Source organism: Scatophagus argus, chromosome 9, assembly GCF_020382885.2.
Source record: "Scatophagus argus isolate fScaArg1 chromosome 9, fScaArg1.pri, whole genome shotgun sequence".
NCBI lineage: Eukaryota > Metazoa > Chordata > Actinopteri > Scatophagidae > Scatophagus > Scatophagus argus.
The window spans coordinates 15,582,768-15,597,219 of NC_058501.1; the positions used below are offsets into that span (position 1 = coordinate 15,582,768).

At 39.6% G+C, this 14,452-nt stretch overlaps 4 protein-coding genes and 1 non-coding gene across 8 annotated transcripts; 4 read left to right on the plus strand and 1 right to left on the minus strand.

The window, feature by feature from the left end:
* Window positions 1–34: 34 nt before the first annotated feature.
* Window positions 35–2,173, plus strand: LOC124065365 (transmembrane protein 107-like). 3 transcript variants are annotated; one of them, XM_046400686.1, is made up of 5 exons: window positions 35–474; window positions 588–655; window positions 744–844; window positions 1,423–1,519; window positions 1,670–2,173. In XM_046400686.1, exons 1-5 carry the CDS (start codon window positions 388–390, stop codon window positions 1,737–1,739), a joined length of 423 nt encoding a protein of 140 aa, XP_046256642.1. In that variant the 5' UTR covers window positions 35–387; the 3' UTR covers window positions 1,740–2,173. The 3 variants fall into 3 exon arrangements, with proteins under 3 accessions (XP_046256642.1, XP_046256643.1, XP_046256641.1); XM_046400687.1 differs by lacking the exon at window positions 1,423–1,519 and adding an exon at window positions 1,261–1,357 and having other exon boundaries at window positions 37–474; window positions 744–835; XM_046400685.1 differs by lacking the exon at window positions 1,423–1,519 and adding an exon at window positions 1,261–1,357 and having other exon boundaries at window positions 38–474.
* A 235-nt stretch (window positions 2,174–2,408) lies between these two features.
* krtcap2 (keratinocyte associated protein 2) lies at window positions 2,409–4,491 on the plus strand. Of its 2 annotated transcripts, none has more exons than XM_046398919.1 (5): window positions 2,409–2,564; window positions 3,346–3,500; window positions 3,728–3,791; window positions 3,957–4,023; window positions 4,137–4,491. In XM_046398919.1, exons 1-5 carry the CDS (start codon window positions 2,561–2,563, stop codon window positions 4,255–4,257), a joined length of 411 nt encoding a protein of 136 aa, XP_046254875.1. In that variant the 5' UTR covers window positions 2,409–2,560; the 3' UTR covers window positions 4,258–4,491. The 2 variants fall into 2 exon arrangements, with proteins under 2 accessions (XP_046254875.1, XP_046254876.1); XM_046398920.1 differs by having other exon boundaries at window positions 2,418–2,564; window positions 3,349–3,500.
* Window positions 4,492–5,508: 1,017 nt separating this feature from the next.
* trnag-ccc lies at window positions 5,509–5,579 on the minus strand. Its single transcript has one exon. It is a non-coding gene; the product is annotated as a tRNA-Gly (tRNA).
* A 428-nt stretch (window positions 5,580–6,007) lies between these two features.
* s100a10b (S100 calcium binding protein A10b) lies at window positions 6,008–7,750 on the plus strand. The gene is made up of 3 exons (XM_046398924.1): window positions 6,008–6,161; window positions 7,208–7,362; window positions 7,488–7,750. Exons 2-3 carry the CDS (start codon window positions 7,225–7,227, stop codon window positions 7,644–7,646), a joined length of 297 nt encoding a protein of 98 aa, XP_046254880.1. The 5' UTR covers window positions 6,008–6,161; window positions 7,208–7,224; the 3' UTR covers window positions 7,647–7,750.
* A 3,525-nt stretch (window positions 7,751–11,275) lies between these two features.
* Window positions 11,276–12,436, plus strand: s100w (S100 calcium binding protein W). The gene is made up of 3 exons (XM_046398923.1): window positions 11,276–11,405; window positions 11,550–11,698; window positions 11,808–12,436. The coding sequence occupies exons 2-3, from the start codon at window positions 11,558–11,560 to the stop codon at window positions 11,997–11,999; spliced, it is 333 nt and encodes a 110-aa protein (XP_046254879.1). The 5' UTR covers window positions 11,276–11,405; window positions 11,550–11,557; the 3' UTR covers window positions 12,000–12,436.
* The last annotated feature ends 2,016 nt before the right edge of the window (window positions 12,437–14,452 follow it).

Genomic DNA, 14,452 nt, shown 5'->3' on the forward strand with positions numbered 1-14,452 from the left:
ATTGTTGTCCGGGTCCGGAACCTTTGAATGTCGATTGTTGATGAAACCGGTGTGTAATTAAGAACGCACCGGCTTCAAGTAGGAGTTTTCGGTTGTTGTAGCAACCGCCCAAAGGCGCAATAATGTAAAAGTGTTATCTGCGATTGGTTGTAAATGCATCACTACACTCAGTTCTTCTACGTCTAACGTTCAACGTCGAGTGGTGTTGTTTGTGTTCGCCTCGGATCAAGTTAGTTTAATTATCGGGTTGCAGCTAATAGCTAAGTAAGCGCGACGAAAGAACACTAGTTTAAGTGCTGTGAATAGCATTTCATCAGTCCGGCGCTGTTTGCGCATTGTGTTTCACTAAGTATACTCATTGTTTGATCAAGTAAGTTGTCGCTTAGCATGTCGGCTGTCAGCAGCCTTGTCCCTGCGCGGTTCTTGACTATCATAGCCCACCTTGTCATCGTTATTACAATCTTTTGGTCGAGGGTAAGTGAGCCAGATTTCATTCTGCGCTTTGGATTAAAAGAGATGTGATAACAAAAATTATAGTATCGCCACAGTTAATATCTGCTTCTCAGTTTGAAATGTTTGTTTCACAGGAAAACAACGTGAAGGCTTGCTTGCCTTTGGAGTTCACGCAGGAGCAATATGACAATGAAGACAGAAAGTAAGACAACATTTGACAAAGACACACCTGTATACAACGTAAGATAATGTGGCATACGCACGTTCTAATACGTCTCTCTTTGTGTCAGGTTGGTGGTGGCTTTGGCGGTCACCCTCGGTTTGTTTGCTATCGAGTTGGCTGGGTTCTTCTCAGGGGTGTCCATGTTCAACTGTAGCCAAGGTCTTCTGTGTATCCTTCACACTTACAGTGTTGGTCCCTAATTGATGATTTATTTAGAATAATATAATTGATGCATACAGAAGTGAATCACATTTAATATCCATCAACTGTGGAGCTCAGCTGTGGTAAAATATGTGAATTTTGGTCTAAAAATATATCCCACACAGTTTCACACATTTGTTGTCTGACTCTTCCATACCAAATGTCTTATTAAGGCAAACTTACCCCAAATATAATCTGGAAAAAAAAGGTAACAAGTGCCATGAAATCTGCCTCCTGGACAAAGAACTGGAGGTGGGATTTAATTTTGGCCTGGAGTTGATGGTAGCCTCAACACAAACCAAAGACTATATCAACTATATATCAAATCAGATACAATTCCATGACTCCAAACTCCTGTATATTTGCCACTTTGCCTACAATAGCAACGGGAGTCCATGCCAGTGCCTCAGTGGCTCTACTTTTCTTTCTATTTGAGCAGTGGGAGTGTGACATCTACTGGTGGATCCTTGCCATTTGCAGGTTAGTGTAATATTGCGAGTTTATTTTTCCAAAAGTCTTTTTTCCCTGACAGATATCACACCCAGCACTGGCTGTCCACTGCAGCGCATCTGTATCCTTGTCTTTCTTTGTGTTTGAGAAGTGGGAATGCTGGACATACTGGGTTATTTTTGCCATTTGCAGGTTGGTGTGTGTGTGTGAGAGTGTATTACTTTTCAGAGAGTGAAGTGATAGAACCGCTATAAAAATATTTCAGATTATATGTAGGTATTTGTATGTAGGCTTTGTTTTTAATGGTTAATCCTACATTTCACTTTCTGTCTGTCTTCCTAGTGTGCTACCTGCTTTTGTGGAGATTCTTCTGTTTATAGCTGTTTTTGGACTGAAGAAGAAACCTTTATGAAGACAGTCCTGATGTCAAATGCAACAAATCAGTCTGGATGTGGACATTTCTATCATTGTATCAACAGACACTGTAGCTACAGAAGGTCTGCATTTCGTTAATGATGCAGAGAGAATTGAACTGAACAACAGTGTTTCACTGAAACGTGCATACACTAACAAACACGATAGGAATATAGATGTCACTATCTGCCTTTTTATATATGTATATAGGGTGAAATAGATACAGAAAGTATACCTTATTGTGTTGTGCTTTTAACATGTCCACAGTGGTTAGTTTCAATAGGATGGTATAACTTTCCTTAACTTTGTCAAGAAATAATTGCTCATTTGTCAGTATATGCTGGTGTGGTTTTGGTTTTCTCTGTCAAACTGTCAAATTTTCATGCAAAAATCTTTAAATATTATTAAAATCCCAGATACATTTTGTACAAATTCTTTCTTAAACTGTCATTGATTGTCTGTTCGTTAAGTTCACTGAGAAAAGAAGAAGAAAGCCTAACTTAATCGTAATCGTTGTCAAAGCAAAATATTCTTTTTATGGATATTGTTGAGTAACTGCCGATGTTTAGGAAGATGTTTAGAGAGAATATTTTTAAAAGAGCGAAGGCAATTGTCCACACTCATACTGTCCGTAAATGACTGCAAAGTAACCGGGGCAAATAGGTCCTCTCTTCCTCCCTTCATGACTCCGCCCATTGGTCCCACCTGTCATTTTGACCGGGTGCACAGAGTTTTAGTTCCTAGAGCCGGGGACAATTAATTGACGCAAAGCTAATTCACTTCTTTTTCATTACTAGGACTCTAAATTAATACTGAGTCATGGGTATGTATCTTATGATTAATTAATCATTCGTGCAATCTCACGAAGCCATTCTGCATTTGTGTAAATACAGTAAGGTGTTAGCGTCTATGTGCAAGCTAGCTAGCTTATGCTGACGTTTAGGAATAGATACATCTTGGTGACCAGCAGTGATTTTAAGTTTATGCAGTATTGTTAGGCAGTAAGGCTCTGCATACTTGATAAAACTGTTCATGTGGAACGTGATATTAATCGGACGTGTTTTTTTGCTTTTGACGTGAGTTGTTTAACTTATCATAAAGCTAACAGCTAAGCTAACAATTTGTCGGAAACGTTTATGGACGAACACTGACGTGGCGTTACGTTATAAAGAGTTTCGCGTTTTAACTGTTTTTTTAAGTTGTAGCTCATACGTTGACAGCATTGTAACTTAAATGATTATGTTAGGCGGCAGAAAGTCTTTCCAACACTGGCTCTCAAAGTCAGCCAACCCTCTTTCGTTAAAACTCGACTCTCAGTAGCTGAAACGAACCTGGTTGCCGTTATGCTTCTGCAGTCCACGTCCTCACACTTTATAAGTGTATTTAGAAAATATCTTAATCTCTGATGAAGTCAAGCAGATGAAAACTCATATTAGTTTACTTACAGCTGAAGTGTTTTGACTTTTCAGTTGTTTATTGCAACATACTATTCTATTAATATCAAGGTCAGTGTCATCAGTGAGTTTTTCTTTTCCCTTGTGACGGACTTTGCACGTGTGTCTTAAAAACTTTGTCCGATAAAACTGATTTTCTTTGCCTTTTAGCAGTGAACACAGGCACCTCTCTAGTGCTGTCCAGTCTGTTGTCAGTGCTGGTATTTGCTGGGATGCAGATGTTCAGTAAGCAGCTGGGATCTACTGAGTGGCTCACCATCCTGGGAGGTTTCCTGGGCTCAGTTCTCTTCATCTGCTCCCTCACTGTATCCTACTTATGACAGCCTGGATTAAACTGGTTTAATCCACAGTGATAATCTTCAAACTATTATCTATTTTTGGTATTTCATGTGTTGTTCAAAATAGCCTTTTTGTTACTGAACATCCCATGCTGTCATTATCTTTTGTGTGGAAATTCTCCAGTGAGAGTTTTCTAATTGTATGTGAATGTAAAACTTCACTGAAGAGTTGTCCGCCTTAACTTCATTTGCAGGCATTTAATAATCTGGAAAATCTGATTTTTGGGAAGGGATTCCAAGCCAAGATATTCCCTGAGAGTAAGTAGTGACAGCACTGAATTAAAATTCATGCAGTCTAAACAGAGTTTGTCAGTAGTTTAACATGCAGACAGTATTTACATTGTATCTGAGAACAGCCCACATCTGTACATTGATATACCATCCAGACCCTTCCTCACTTTTATTTATTCTCTCAATTTCCAGTTCTGTTATGCCTGTGCCTGTCACTGTTTGCCTCTGGCCTGGTACACCGTGTCTGTGTCACCACATGGTATGTGACCCCTACAGATCAGGAATACCTTCTTCAGCTTCAACTGTTGAGTTTCTGAATCGGTTTTATTTACAGAAAATGATTCCTTTGCTTTGCCTTTCTTTCTCTTCCAGCCTGATATTCTCCCTGTTTGCACTGTACTACATCAACAAAGTATCTGCTGCTCTCTACCAAGCAGCTGTTCCTGCAGTAACACCAGCAAAGGCTGCCAGCAAGGGCAAAAGGAAGAACTGATGAATATGTTGGATCCCACTCTCTCCCAGTTATTCAGTCTGTGTTACCCTGGTGCTGATGGCCAGTGCAACACCGCAGTTGCATATTTTGTCACAATAATTTCTTTAAGCCATAACATTTGGTGTATTTCTACAGGCTTTTGAAAATGGTTTAGGAATAATACTTTGACTACACATTTGTAACCGTTATAGCAGCATGTTTTTTTTTTTTTCTACAGGGATTTGAATTTAAATTATGGAGAAATGTCTCTGGCCATTTAAAAAAAAAAACAAACTCAACAACTATCTACATTCCACTGATTACGTTGTTTTACACTGGTTGCGAAGAGATTCATCCATCCCATTATGTTATTTGTATATTCATCAGCACATCAAGTTGCTTTTTGTTTAATTCATTTTGTAATTAAACTCTGTTAAAAAAAAACAACTTTAAATGTGTTATTCTGTAAAACCAGTTTTGTTCAGTTTGCACAAATCAGTCTGTTTGTTCAGGTAGGTGTGGTGGATCCTGGTGTGGTCCCAAATTTTTGAGCTGATTTGTTTAGGAAAAAGCAGCGACGGGATAGAAACCATAGTTAAAAATGTAGTTAAATTGCCAGTGACAAGGGAACTAAACCACAGCTGTGTGAATATGTACAGGGACATGACGCAACACTCTATATTTGCAATGTATGACTGTAAATCATACCGGATATTTTTTTAATCTTAAAAACTTCATTTTCCGGTGAGAATGTTGACAGGTGTTGAGAGATTATATGGCCACTGGGGTCATCATCACCTCTTGACAATGTGAAAATAGAAATCACGTCGAACACCACTGTGAGCTTCAGTAAGGGGTCGGTGATGCTAAGGTACACTTATCCTGTTAAGGTGATGTGTTTTTGGGGTAGTAAAAAGTGCCGGTGTGCTGTATGTTTTCAAGCTTTTAACTAAGGTGGGATCACAAACTTTGAAGCCTGGACCTGCAGAATGAATATGGTTGGTGGAGAAATCACTGAGGAGCTCAGTGGCAAACAAATTGGGCCAATTGTATTACGCAGCATCCAAGTGTGACTGAGTCAGTGTGAACAGGGTGTTCCTGACAAAGAGAGCCAGACTTGCTCAGATAAATAAAGGCTTTTAAACCCTGTTTTAATCATGATCTAAAATCAGTTTCATGTGTTCTTTTTTGAAATCCGAGAACCCCTGGGAAAATATGATATCATAGATAGATGACTTTATTCACCCCCGAGGGGAAATTCAGTTAAAGTTGTGCGCCGCCCGGGAATCGAACCCGGGTCGCAAGAATGGGAATCTTGCATGATACCACTACACCAGCGGCGCGATAATGAATTCATTTACAGCTTATTTGAGACACAAAGCTCTTTTGTGAAATACATGAAGGCAGATGTAACACAAGACTGGGCCAGAAGAAGGCACCAACATGTTGCCCAAAAGATGGTGACTCAGGTAATCTTAGTCTGGGCTTGCCCATAGACAGCAGGGTCCAGCTTCCTACTCAACTGGTTGGTGTCACTTTACTGTTTAATTATGATTCATCCTGGAGCAAATTTCACAACAGATTTCACACGAGTATTTTGTAGACAAGGAAGTTAAACTTAAAACTTATAAGAATGAAAGAATTCTTCTACAACTTCTACTTGTGTGTTGAAGGAAAGCTATGGATTCATCTCTGTATCTCCTGCAGTGACAGTGTGCTGATATTTGCACACGGATAGTTTATTTTTCCCATGTTATTTGTTATCTCTATGTGCTTTAGTCTCTAAAGTATATCCCTCCCCGTCCCTCCCTGTCCCTCCCATCCTATTGGGCGTTGCCGAGCTGACTATAAAACTTTGGATTGACTGGGACTGAGCCTCTGCACTCTTTCCTGATCATCTCAAACTTCTGCCTCTTCTTGTCCTGGTAAGTTCATTAAAGTTATTTTATATTAACTTTATTCAACTGCCGTGTCGCGCTTTTTTTTAAAAAAGAAAACTGATCTTATCCTAAAGACTGAGGTCTTCTCCAGTTTGTGTAGCTGTATGCTGCGTGTAGGCGTGTAGGCTTCATGCAAAAGCTGCTTCTTCGCACAGTTTAGTCTGTTTTACCACATTTTTTTCTCGGGTGGGCTCGGGTAATGTTGGCGCATTACGCAGGACTTTCCACCGCTGACAGGTATCGGCTGGCCCCCCGTCTGTTATCTTTACCTTAGGTTCTTTAAATGCCATTTGTCTTCAGTTTTTGCACATCTCTTTTGTTGAAACTCGTCCAAAAAAAGTTTAAATGGAAGGGAAATGCAGAGCGAGAGTGGGAGCCTTGAGATAAGGACTTGACTTTATGTGCCAGAAGATCTAACAACCAAAGAATTTGCTCTGAGTGCCAGTAAAACCAACACCCACATCCTCATTTAACAATGTGTTAGTTTTGGACGAAGTCACAGCGAGGGAAGAGGTAGTCAGTTCTTTTACTTAAGGAAAAGTAGTAATACCATAATGTAAAGGTACTCTGTTGCAGGTAAGTCCTGCATTTACTACTTTTTGTAGCAAAAGTAAAAGTTCTCATTATGCAGAATGGTCCATTTCAGAATGTTATATATTGTACTATTAAATGATAATTTTTGATGAATGAATATTGCAACAATATTACAATAATTCTAGCAGGTCCATGATTTGTTTGTATTATTAGCCTAATCTAAATCTGTCGAGTAACTAAAGGTAGCAAATAAATTTTGCTGAGTAAAAAGTAGGCTACAATATTTCCCTCAGAAGCAGAAGTATTAAGTAGCACAAAATAGAAAAACTAAAATCAAATTGTTTGGTGGATGAAAGCATAACGGAGCATCACTCTTTATGTTTATCTGTATGTAAAACATTATTCTGCACAGTAACCAGCAACACCTCTCAGATAGGTGTAGTGAAGAGGAAAGATATATTTCACCTAAAACCCAGACTTGTCTTTCCTCCGTTCAGCACCCACTTCTGCAGCCATGACTGAGTTGGAGAAATGCATGGAATCCCTGATTGTCATTTTCCATCGCTATGCCGTTCAAGACGGTGATGGAAAGACCTTAAGCAAGAAAGAGCTCAAGAAACTAATTGAGGAGGAGTTACCCACCTTTATGAAGGTCAGTATCTACTGTCTGTTATCAAGTCTATTCTATATCCATGTTGTGCATGTAGGATCAATGTGCATGCATGTAACTTATTGCTCTTATTTAGCTTTGCATCCTGAACTTTGTTGCTCTTTCAGACCCAGAAGAACCCCAAAACTGTTGACTGCATCATGAAAGATCTGGACCTGAACAAAGATGATAAGCTGGACTTTGAGGAGTTTCTTCCCCTCGTCGTTGGCCTCTCGATGGCCTGTGAGAAGTGCTACACACTGCATGAAAAGAAGGGCAAGAAGTAATGGGCAGATGTTAATGTTGATTTTTTTTTTTTTTAATTAAAGTAATAGAGTTTTGTAGCACAGATATGTGCCAGATTCATAAGTAAAAGCTACATTTGACAAGACTTCACTCCTGTTTCTCTGACTGCTGTTCTATACATAAAAATTCCTTCTCTTTTCTAATCCTCGAGGAAGCTGTTTGGTCGCATGTAGTTTTATACACTCTGTGGCACCTATTTCTTATACACATGGAAAAATTATAGATGAGAAAAATTCTGCCAAATGCCAGAAAAATACCTCTGAGAGTACTGGGAATATTGATGAGTTCACATCTGAAACACCCATAAATAATGTTCTGTTGAGGCAGCAGTTTTTATATCATATAAATGGTTCAATATGTGAATGTGCTGGTATCAGATGAGCCCTGAACTTGAGTGCAGCACACTTGCCTGTATGTCATGAGTTCGTGGGTTACGGATTAGGGTTACACCAAATAAATGCATACAAGATTTGGTGGGGTTTGAAGGTTTCTGGTTTTGAGAGATGGTGGTGTTTCTTTCACTCCTCCACCTTACATAACAAATCACTCAATTCCCTTTGTTTTCAAGTTACGCGCACATTCCTTCTGTTACCTCACACAAGTGGCCCCGACCAACGTAAAATTTCATAGATGTTGGCGGGAAAAAAAACTACTGTTGATGAAGCCCTCTCTCTCAGATTCTTGCAATAGTTGACATTCACAGAGAGTGCTTGTTGTGAGAAAAAGACCCCCACACACCCTGAAATACATGGCAGACAAGAAGTAGCGTGCATGTAAAAAAATTATTTTAAAATCAGTGTTGAGTGGGCAGTCAATTTGACCATTCAATGGCTTTGAATAGTAAGAAAAGCACAGGTGTTACTAATAACATTAACTCTGGCTTTGTTCTGTCCTGGTAAACCATGACAGTGAGTGACAATGAGACAAGCATGAGTATAAGTATAAGTTGTGAAATGGAATTCTGAGAGTATCAGTTTTGTCACATCTGTGTTTTTTCAAGTCAAACTATACGTTATCAAAAATATATTCTTTTGTTGTTGTCAGACATAGAGTGCAGAATGTGTGCTGTGCTTGCAAGGCACAAATAAATGCGCAACTGCATGCTATCTTCACGAAACTTCAAACTGGGAGCGGCTAATAACCAAGGAGTTCATGTTGGATGATAGAATAGGATCCCTGGAGCACGACACAGATCAGCTGGTGAGAAAGTTAAACCGCCAGACAAAGACAAGCAAAACAGCAAGAGCAATACCAGTTCACTGCTTAAGTCTAAAAAAGTGTTGGGTTTTGGTGCTCAGTTGTCAACAAAAGCCTGACTGTGATTTGGAAGTCATTTTCACACATAAGTAATGATTGCTGTACGTAACCACCCTAATGTTCAGACTCTATGGCTGCAATACCAGACATTGTTTGGCCATGGCCCAGGAGAGGAAGGCGTGGATCGCTGAAACCACCCAGATCGTCATTGGTTTGGTACCCTTCGACGAAGCACATCAGTGAGGTGAGGTGCCTGCACAGAGCCCAGAGGACTGAAAGACAACGCTCAGCCCAGCTACAGCCTGTTCGCCCTGCTGCTGCCTGATACAGAGGTATCTGCTGGTTACAGAGCAGCTTCACTCCTCAGACTGTAAGACTCCTGAAGTCATCTTCTACACTCACATGCTTTTTGTGTGTAGCAGGGGGAACTACAACTACAAATTCATTATACAATATGGTGTTGTAAATGAAAATCAAAGTAATCTTGATTCTTGGAAAGTGAAAGATGATTTAGATTCAACCCTCGCACCTAAGGGTGCTTAAATATACCTTGTTGGGGAGGCGGTGAATGCAGTTAAGCCAACATGTCAGCCTTAACTACTGGATCATGAGATAAAGCTGAAAATTGGTGATTTATTCCTTCATGAAGGTTTTTATGTATTCTCTTCATTTCACCACTAGATGTCACCAAAATCTTAAGAACCATAGGGACATGACAGGATTTCTCCAGTTGCCTGTTTACCTTCCTCCTCCAAATGAGGAAAGGCGTGGTTTTGTGAAAGTAAATGTTGCTGGCATAATGGCGTGTAAGAGCAGATTTTAGCATAAAAACACCAAATGTAGACCATTTATGTCCCAGTAAAGAAAATCAGTTGAATGGAGATGACACATGAAAAACACTGAGTTATAGAAAGTGTGGTTTGGTTTGCTGTTAGACCAACGATGGTGCCGTAAGAGCCATAATGAATAAGTTACAGCTGTGGAACTTCACAGCAACCAGTAGCAATGTTTAACAGATCCTACAAGAGCATTTAATTGTAGATTTCTGTTTTCTGCGCTGACAGACTCCCTTATAAGACTTCTGTCCACCATTATTTGCAAAATATGCATAACACTTAACATGACTGCAGGTATGCCTGTCAACTCCTCCCTGCTTTTGTATGTGCATGCCAAAATGCAGAAAAACTCCCCCTACATTGGATTATATTGTTTTCATTTTTTTCCCAATATGCAGACTGCCACTGCAGGGAGATAAAACCTCCAGCAGTGAAAGTGTAACTCATACCTCAGCTGTGGAGTGTGGAAAGAGTAACTTTTTTTTTTTGTAATTAACACCACATGATCCTTTCTCTTTATTCTCTTTTCCTCCCCTGCATGGAGAATCTGATAGTTTTCAATAAGTGAAAGTAATATGGCTAAAGTGAAGGGAGGCTGGTGCTGAACGGTTTGAGTGGACCTATAAAAGCAACTTGGCAGGGGGGGGGGAGAGGGGAATAGAAGAAGAAAATGCTGCCTTTCTGCTGCCTTGGAACAGATGAGTGGAAAATGGAGGATGGGTTACATAACAGTTGGACAGGATGAATGAGTGACTTACGTCAGAGTGAAACATGTTGAAACACACAGCTAGAGCACTGACACTGGCCTTCTTTGAGACTCATATCCAGCAGGCTTGTAAATGCTGCTGATTTTATTTAGTTCAGTTGAACTTAAATGGGATATTTATATTATACATGAAACTGTTCCACAACCAATTAAAGGTAGAAACATACATGCAAACTCTATAAGTCTTTATTCTAGTAGTACTGAGATATTAAATATAAGTTTAAAACTGGCACTCTTGGCTTAAACACCTCTTTAGTTCTTTTCTCTTTAAGAAACCTGACTTCTTAGCAAGAGAGAGAGCTGTTTATACGTGAATGTGAAACTCCTGGGCAAACAGGATATAACACACTCTTATGTAGACATAGAGACAAATTACTACACACACACAAACTGGAACATTTTAGTCTGAAATGAAACTTGCTCACTGTAATTTTCCATTTAATCGTCTGACATATTTTCTACAGAAGGCTACCCCAGCAGCTCGTCTCTGAAAAGCAGGATTTCCTCCCTTTAGGTGATCTACTCTGTATGTTCACTATTGCACACACACACACACACACAAGCACAAGTTCAACCTTTCAACACAAACATCGTTTGTAGTTAAGTTTTTTCAGTACGGTGAAGTTGTGAGACAAACCTGATGAAACTATTTGGGAGGAGTGGGGCACACTTCCAGTGGATGAGTCATTGCTGGTGTGTGGTTTTATACATTCTGCTGTGTGTGTGTGTGTGGGGGTGGTTGTTTTTGTGGATGGGTGTTACTGGGTCAGACACTGTACTCTTTAAGAGGAGGCTTCATCCTGCAGACTGACAGCAGCCTCACCTGGGACAGCTGGCGACCAGACGTGATCTCTCTTCACCTGGGGACAGCGAACTCAAAGGTGAGTACTGATGAAAAGCAAGAAGTCAGGGAAAGGAGTTCTGTGGAAGGAAAGAAAACTGGAGCATAGTAATTTGACAGTAATTTTACGTTTTAGATGTTATCTCCTGCCTCTCTGTTAATCATTGGCGTTTTTTGTCTTCAGCTACAGCCATGGCTCGTCTGGATCAAGTCATTACAAACATTGTGGATGTGTTTATGGAGTATGCTGATGATGGAGGCAGGAAAAACAAGTTGAACAAAGATGAGCTGAAGAGGGTGTTCGAAAAAGAAATACAAAGCCCTGAGTTAAAAGTAAGAGACCCAAAACACTCGCACATGACATGCACATCTATTCAAAAAAATATTATCCTTCCTTTAATTCAGTATTTCTGTCATTTAACTTTAAGCTTGTGTTCATCAGGATAAAGTAAATGCAAATGATATTGAAGAAGCCATGAACATGCTGGATAAAAATCATGATGGTGAGGTCAACTTCCGAGAGTTTTGTCGGTGTGTGTCTGTCTTGGCCAAATCCTACTACCAGAAGAAGACAGGCAAGGGTGGCAAGAAAGGCAAAGGCAAAGAGCAAGAGGGGGATCAAGAAGAAGATTAACTACAAACCTGTAAACCATCTAAAAATATTTACTTTTGACATATGCTGTATGTGTCTGACAGTGTATGACACTGCCGAGCTTGAAAAACGTCTGCTACAGGTGTTGGCTAACTGAAGCCTGTAAGTGCATGCAAAAAATGTGATGTTTGTTGTCTTCATTTTTCGGGAAATTGCTTTTCAAAGAACAGTCCATTCCATTCTTTATGGGATTGAATAACAGCTATGAAGTTTGATTTATTGTGGGCAATCAGTGCATTCGTAGTTGCTTGGTGTCTGGTGTCATTGCTGTGGAAGGACACAAGAGTGAGCTCATCAAACATTCAACAGACATCTCCCGCTGTGTCCTCCAGGGCACATATCACTGTCAGGGCTGCCTTGATTAAAAATGAAATCCTCCACAGGTTTACACTTTGATGTCATAAAAATCATTGAAAATATCTTAGTTGTTTCAAATGACACGAATAAATTCCACATTATAATCTTTTTTCTCTGTTTATAAAAAAATAATGAAAGTCTCAATTCCTCAATGCACAGTGGAATTACAGCTAATTATTTAACAGATGGGGCGCTCTGAGTATTTTATTCTTTATATTTCTTCACACACTAATTCACACACTAAATTTTTGCTATCCTGACCTGTAACATTCAGGATAGAGTTTAAAATTCTTCTCCTCACATATAAAGCCCTGAACGGCCAGGCACCATCATATCTTAAAGAGTTGATAGTTCCCTATTATCCCACCAGAGCTTTGTGTTCCCAAAATGCAGGGCTACTTGTGATTCCTAGAGTCTTCAAAAGGAGATTGTGAACCATTAGAACCTTTAGTTATCAAGCTCTTCTATTATGGAACCATCTTCAGGTTTCGGTCCGGTAGGCGGACACCCTCTCTATGTTTAAGAGTAGACTAAAAGCTTTCCTTTTTGATCAAGCTTATAGTTAGGGCTGGCCCAGGCCGGCCCCTAGTTATGCTGTTATACGCTTTGGCTGCCAGGGGCCCTCCCGTGACACACTGAGCTCTTTCTTCCTCTCGACCCGGGGTCTGCTCCGAGGTTTCTGCCTTCTAAAAGGCAGTTTTTCCTCGTCTCTGTCGCCAAGTGCTTGCTCAAGGGGGAATGTTGGGTTCTCTATATTACAATTTAATTAAAGGGTTTGGTCTAGACCTACTCTAATTGGAAAGTGTCATGAGATAACTTTTGTTGTGAATTGGCGCTATATAAATAAACTAAACTGAACTGAACTGAACTTTTTCATTTTGTGGTTCATAAGGTACAGTAAATTTGAGCAAATCTTCATTCACTCCAAAGTGTTAACTCACTCATGTTCCGGCCTACATACAAACAAACATTCTTATTTGGTTCTCAAGCTCCTGCCTCCCTTTGGGGAACTTGTGACTGGCTAGAGAAGCTGGTCTGTCCTCAAAGGCAGGCAGTGATATAAAGAACTGAGACTGTGCTGAACGTGTCTCCTGTGAGACAGGACACCCGTGCAGTCAGATCAGGTTGTGCAGGTTTACCATTAGTGTTGTATGTGAAAAACCAACAGCTTAAAGCACTGCAGATGACAGTAGAATTTAAGTTATTTATGTTCTATAAGAATGTATTCTTTATGTTAATGTAGAATCGAGTTTACCAACCTAATGACACACATGTTGTATACTGTACTGCATTCTCCCTAATGCCTGCCAGGTGGAGCAAGTGTATCAATACTGTTTATCCTCAGGAAAGGCAAGCATCTGCCAGCACACTGCTGACCTTACAGGCCAAGTCTTACTGCAAGTGAGTTTAAATGTTCTCCATGAAATGTGGGAAGCTTCTATGAACTTAAACGTCCCTCCAGATACAGAAAATATTTTGTCATATCCTTATCTGTAGAAACAGAGTTATTCCTCTGTGTATCTGAAAATTGTATGAGTATAAATTAAGCCTAATCCTTCATCTTAGAGAGACTCATGAGTCCTAAAATACAGAAGAATGTAGACACAATATAAAATGAAATGTATGTTTTATGTTTGTTTCACTGCAGGTATCCCGCTTATAAAGAATACATCTTTTGAAGTGTTCTTCAGGAAAGTCAATTTCCAACAGTAGAAAAAAATAAAGAAAAAGAAAAAGAAAGATGAAAACTTAGCCGTGGCTACATAATTGCTTTCTTTTCCTTCCATAATTTTTTTATTACCAACCATGTCTGAAAGGAAAAATGTTCTACTTGCTATTCCCCCCTATATTCCTGTGTTAAGTTAAAACATGTCATTATAAAATTAGATTGATTGTCTGATTAAAGTTGTGAAAGATGGCAAATGAGCTCATTTTCTGCCTTTAAAGTCATTCTACAGAGTATGAAATCCTATAGAACTGCCTGCAAGATGTCACCTTTAAGATGACTTAACAGCACCACTGCTTACATAAGCATAAACATGAGCATAACAAGAGACTGTATAGGCTGCCTGTCCTCC

Excerpts from the sequence above, each read along its gene's own strand:
- LOC124065365 (XM_046400686.1), top strand. The coding sequence starts at position 388 with ATGTCGGCTGTCAGCAGCCTTGTCCCTGCGCGGTTCTTGACTATCATA. Across the intron at positions 475-587 it reads TTACAATCTTTTGGTCGAGG|GAAAACAACGTGAAGGCTTG; the intron begins GTAAGTGAGCCA and ends TTTGTTTCACAG. Across the intron at positions 845-1,422 it reads CTGTAGCCAAGGTCTTCTGT|CACTGGCTGTCCACTGCAGC; the intron begins GTATCCTTCACA and ends TATCACACCCAG.
- krtcap2 (XM_046398919.1), top strand. Across the intron at positions 3,501-3,727 it reads TCTTCATCTGCTCCCTCACT|GCATTTAATAATCTGGAAAA; the intron begins GTATCCTACTTA and ends CTTCATTTGCAG. Across the intron at positions 3,792-3,956 it reads AGCCAAGATATTCCCTGAGA|TTCTGTTATGCCTGTGCCTG; the intron begins GTAAGTAGTGAC and ends CTCAATTTCCAG.
- s100a10b (XM_046398924.1), top strand. The coding sequence starts at position 7,225 with ATGACTGAGTTGGAGAAATGCATGGAATCCCTGATTGTCATTTTCCAT. Across the intron at positions 7,363-7,487 it reads AGTTACCCACCTTTATGAAG|ACCCAGAAGAACCCCAAAAC; the intron begins GTCAGTATCTAC and ends TTGCTCTTTCAG.
- s100w (XM_046398923.1), top strand. The coding sequence starts at position 11,558 with ATGGCTCGTCTGGATCAAGTCATTACAAACATTGTGGATGTGTTTATG. Across the intron at positions 11,699-11,807 it reads TACAAAGCCCTGAGTTAAAA|GATAAAGTAAATGCAAATGA; the intron begins GTAAGAGACCCA and ends TGTGTTCATCAG.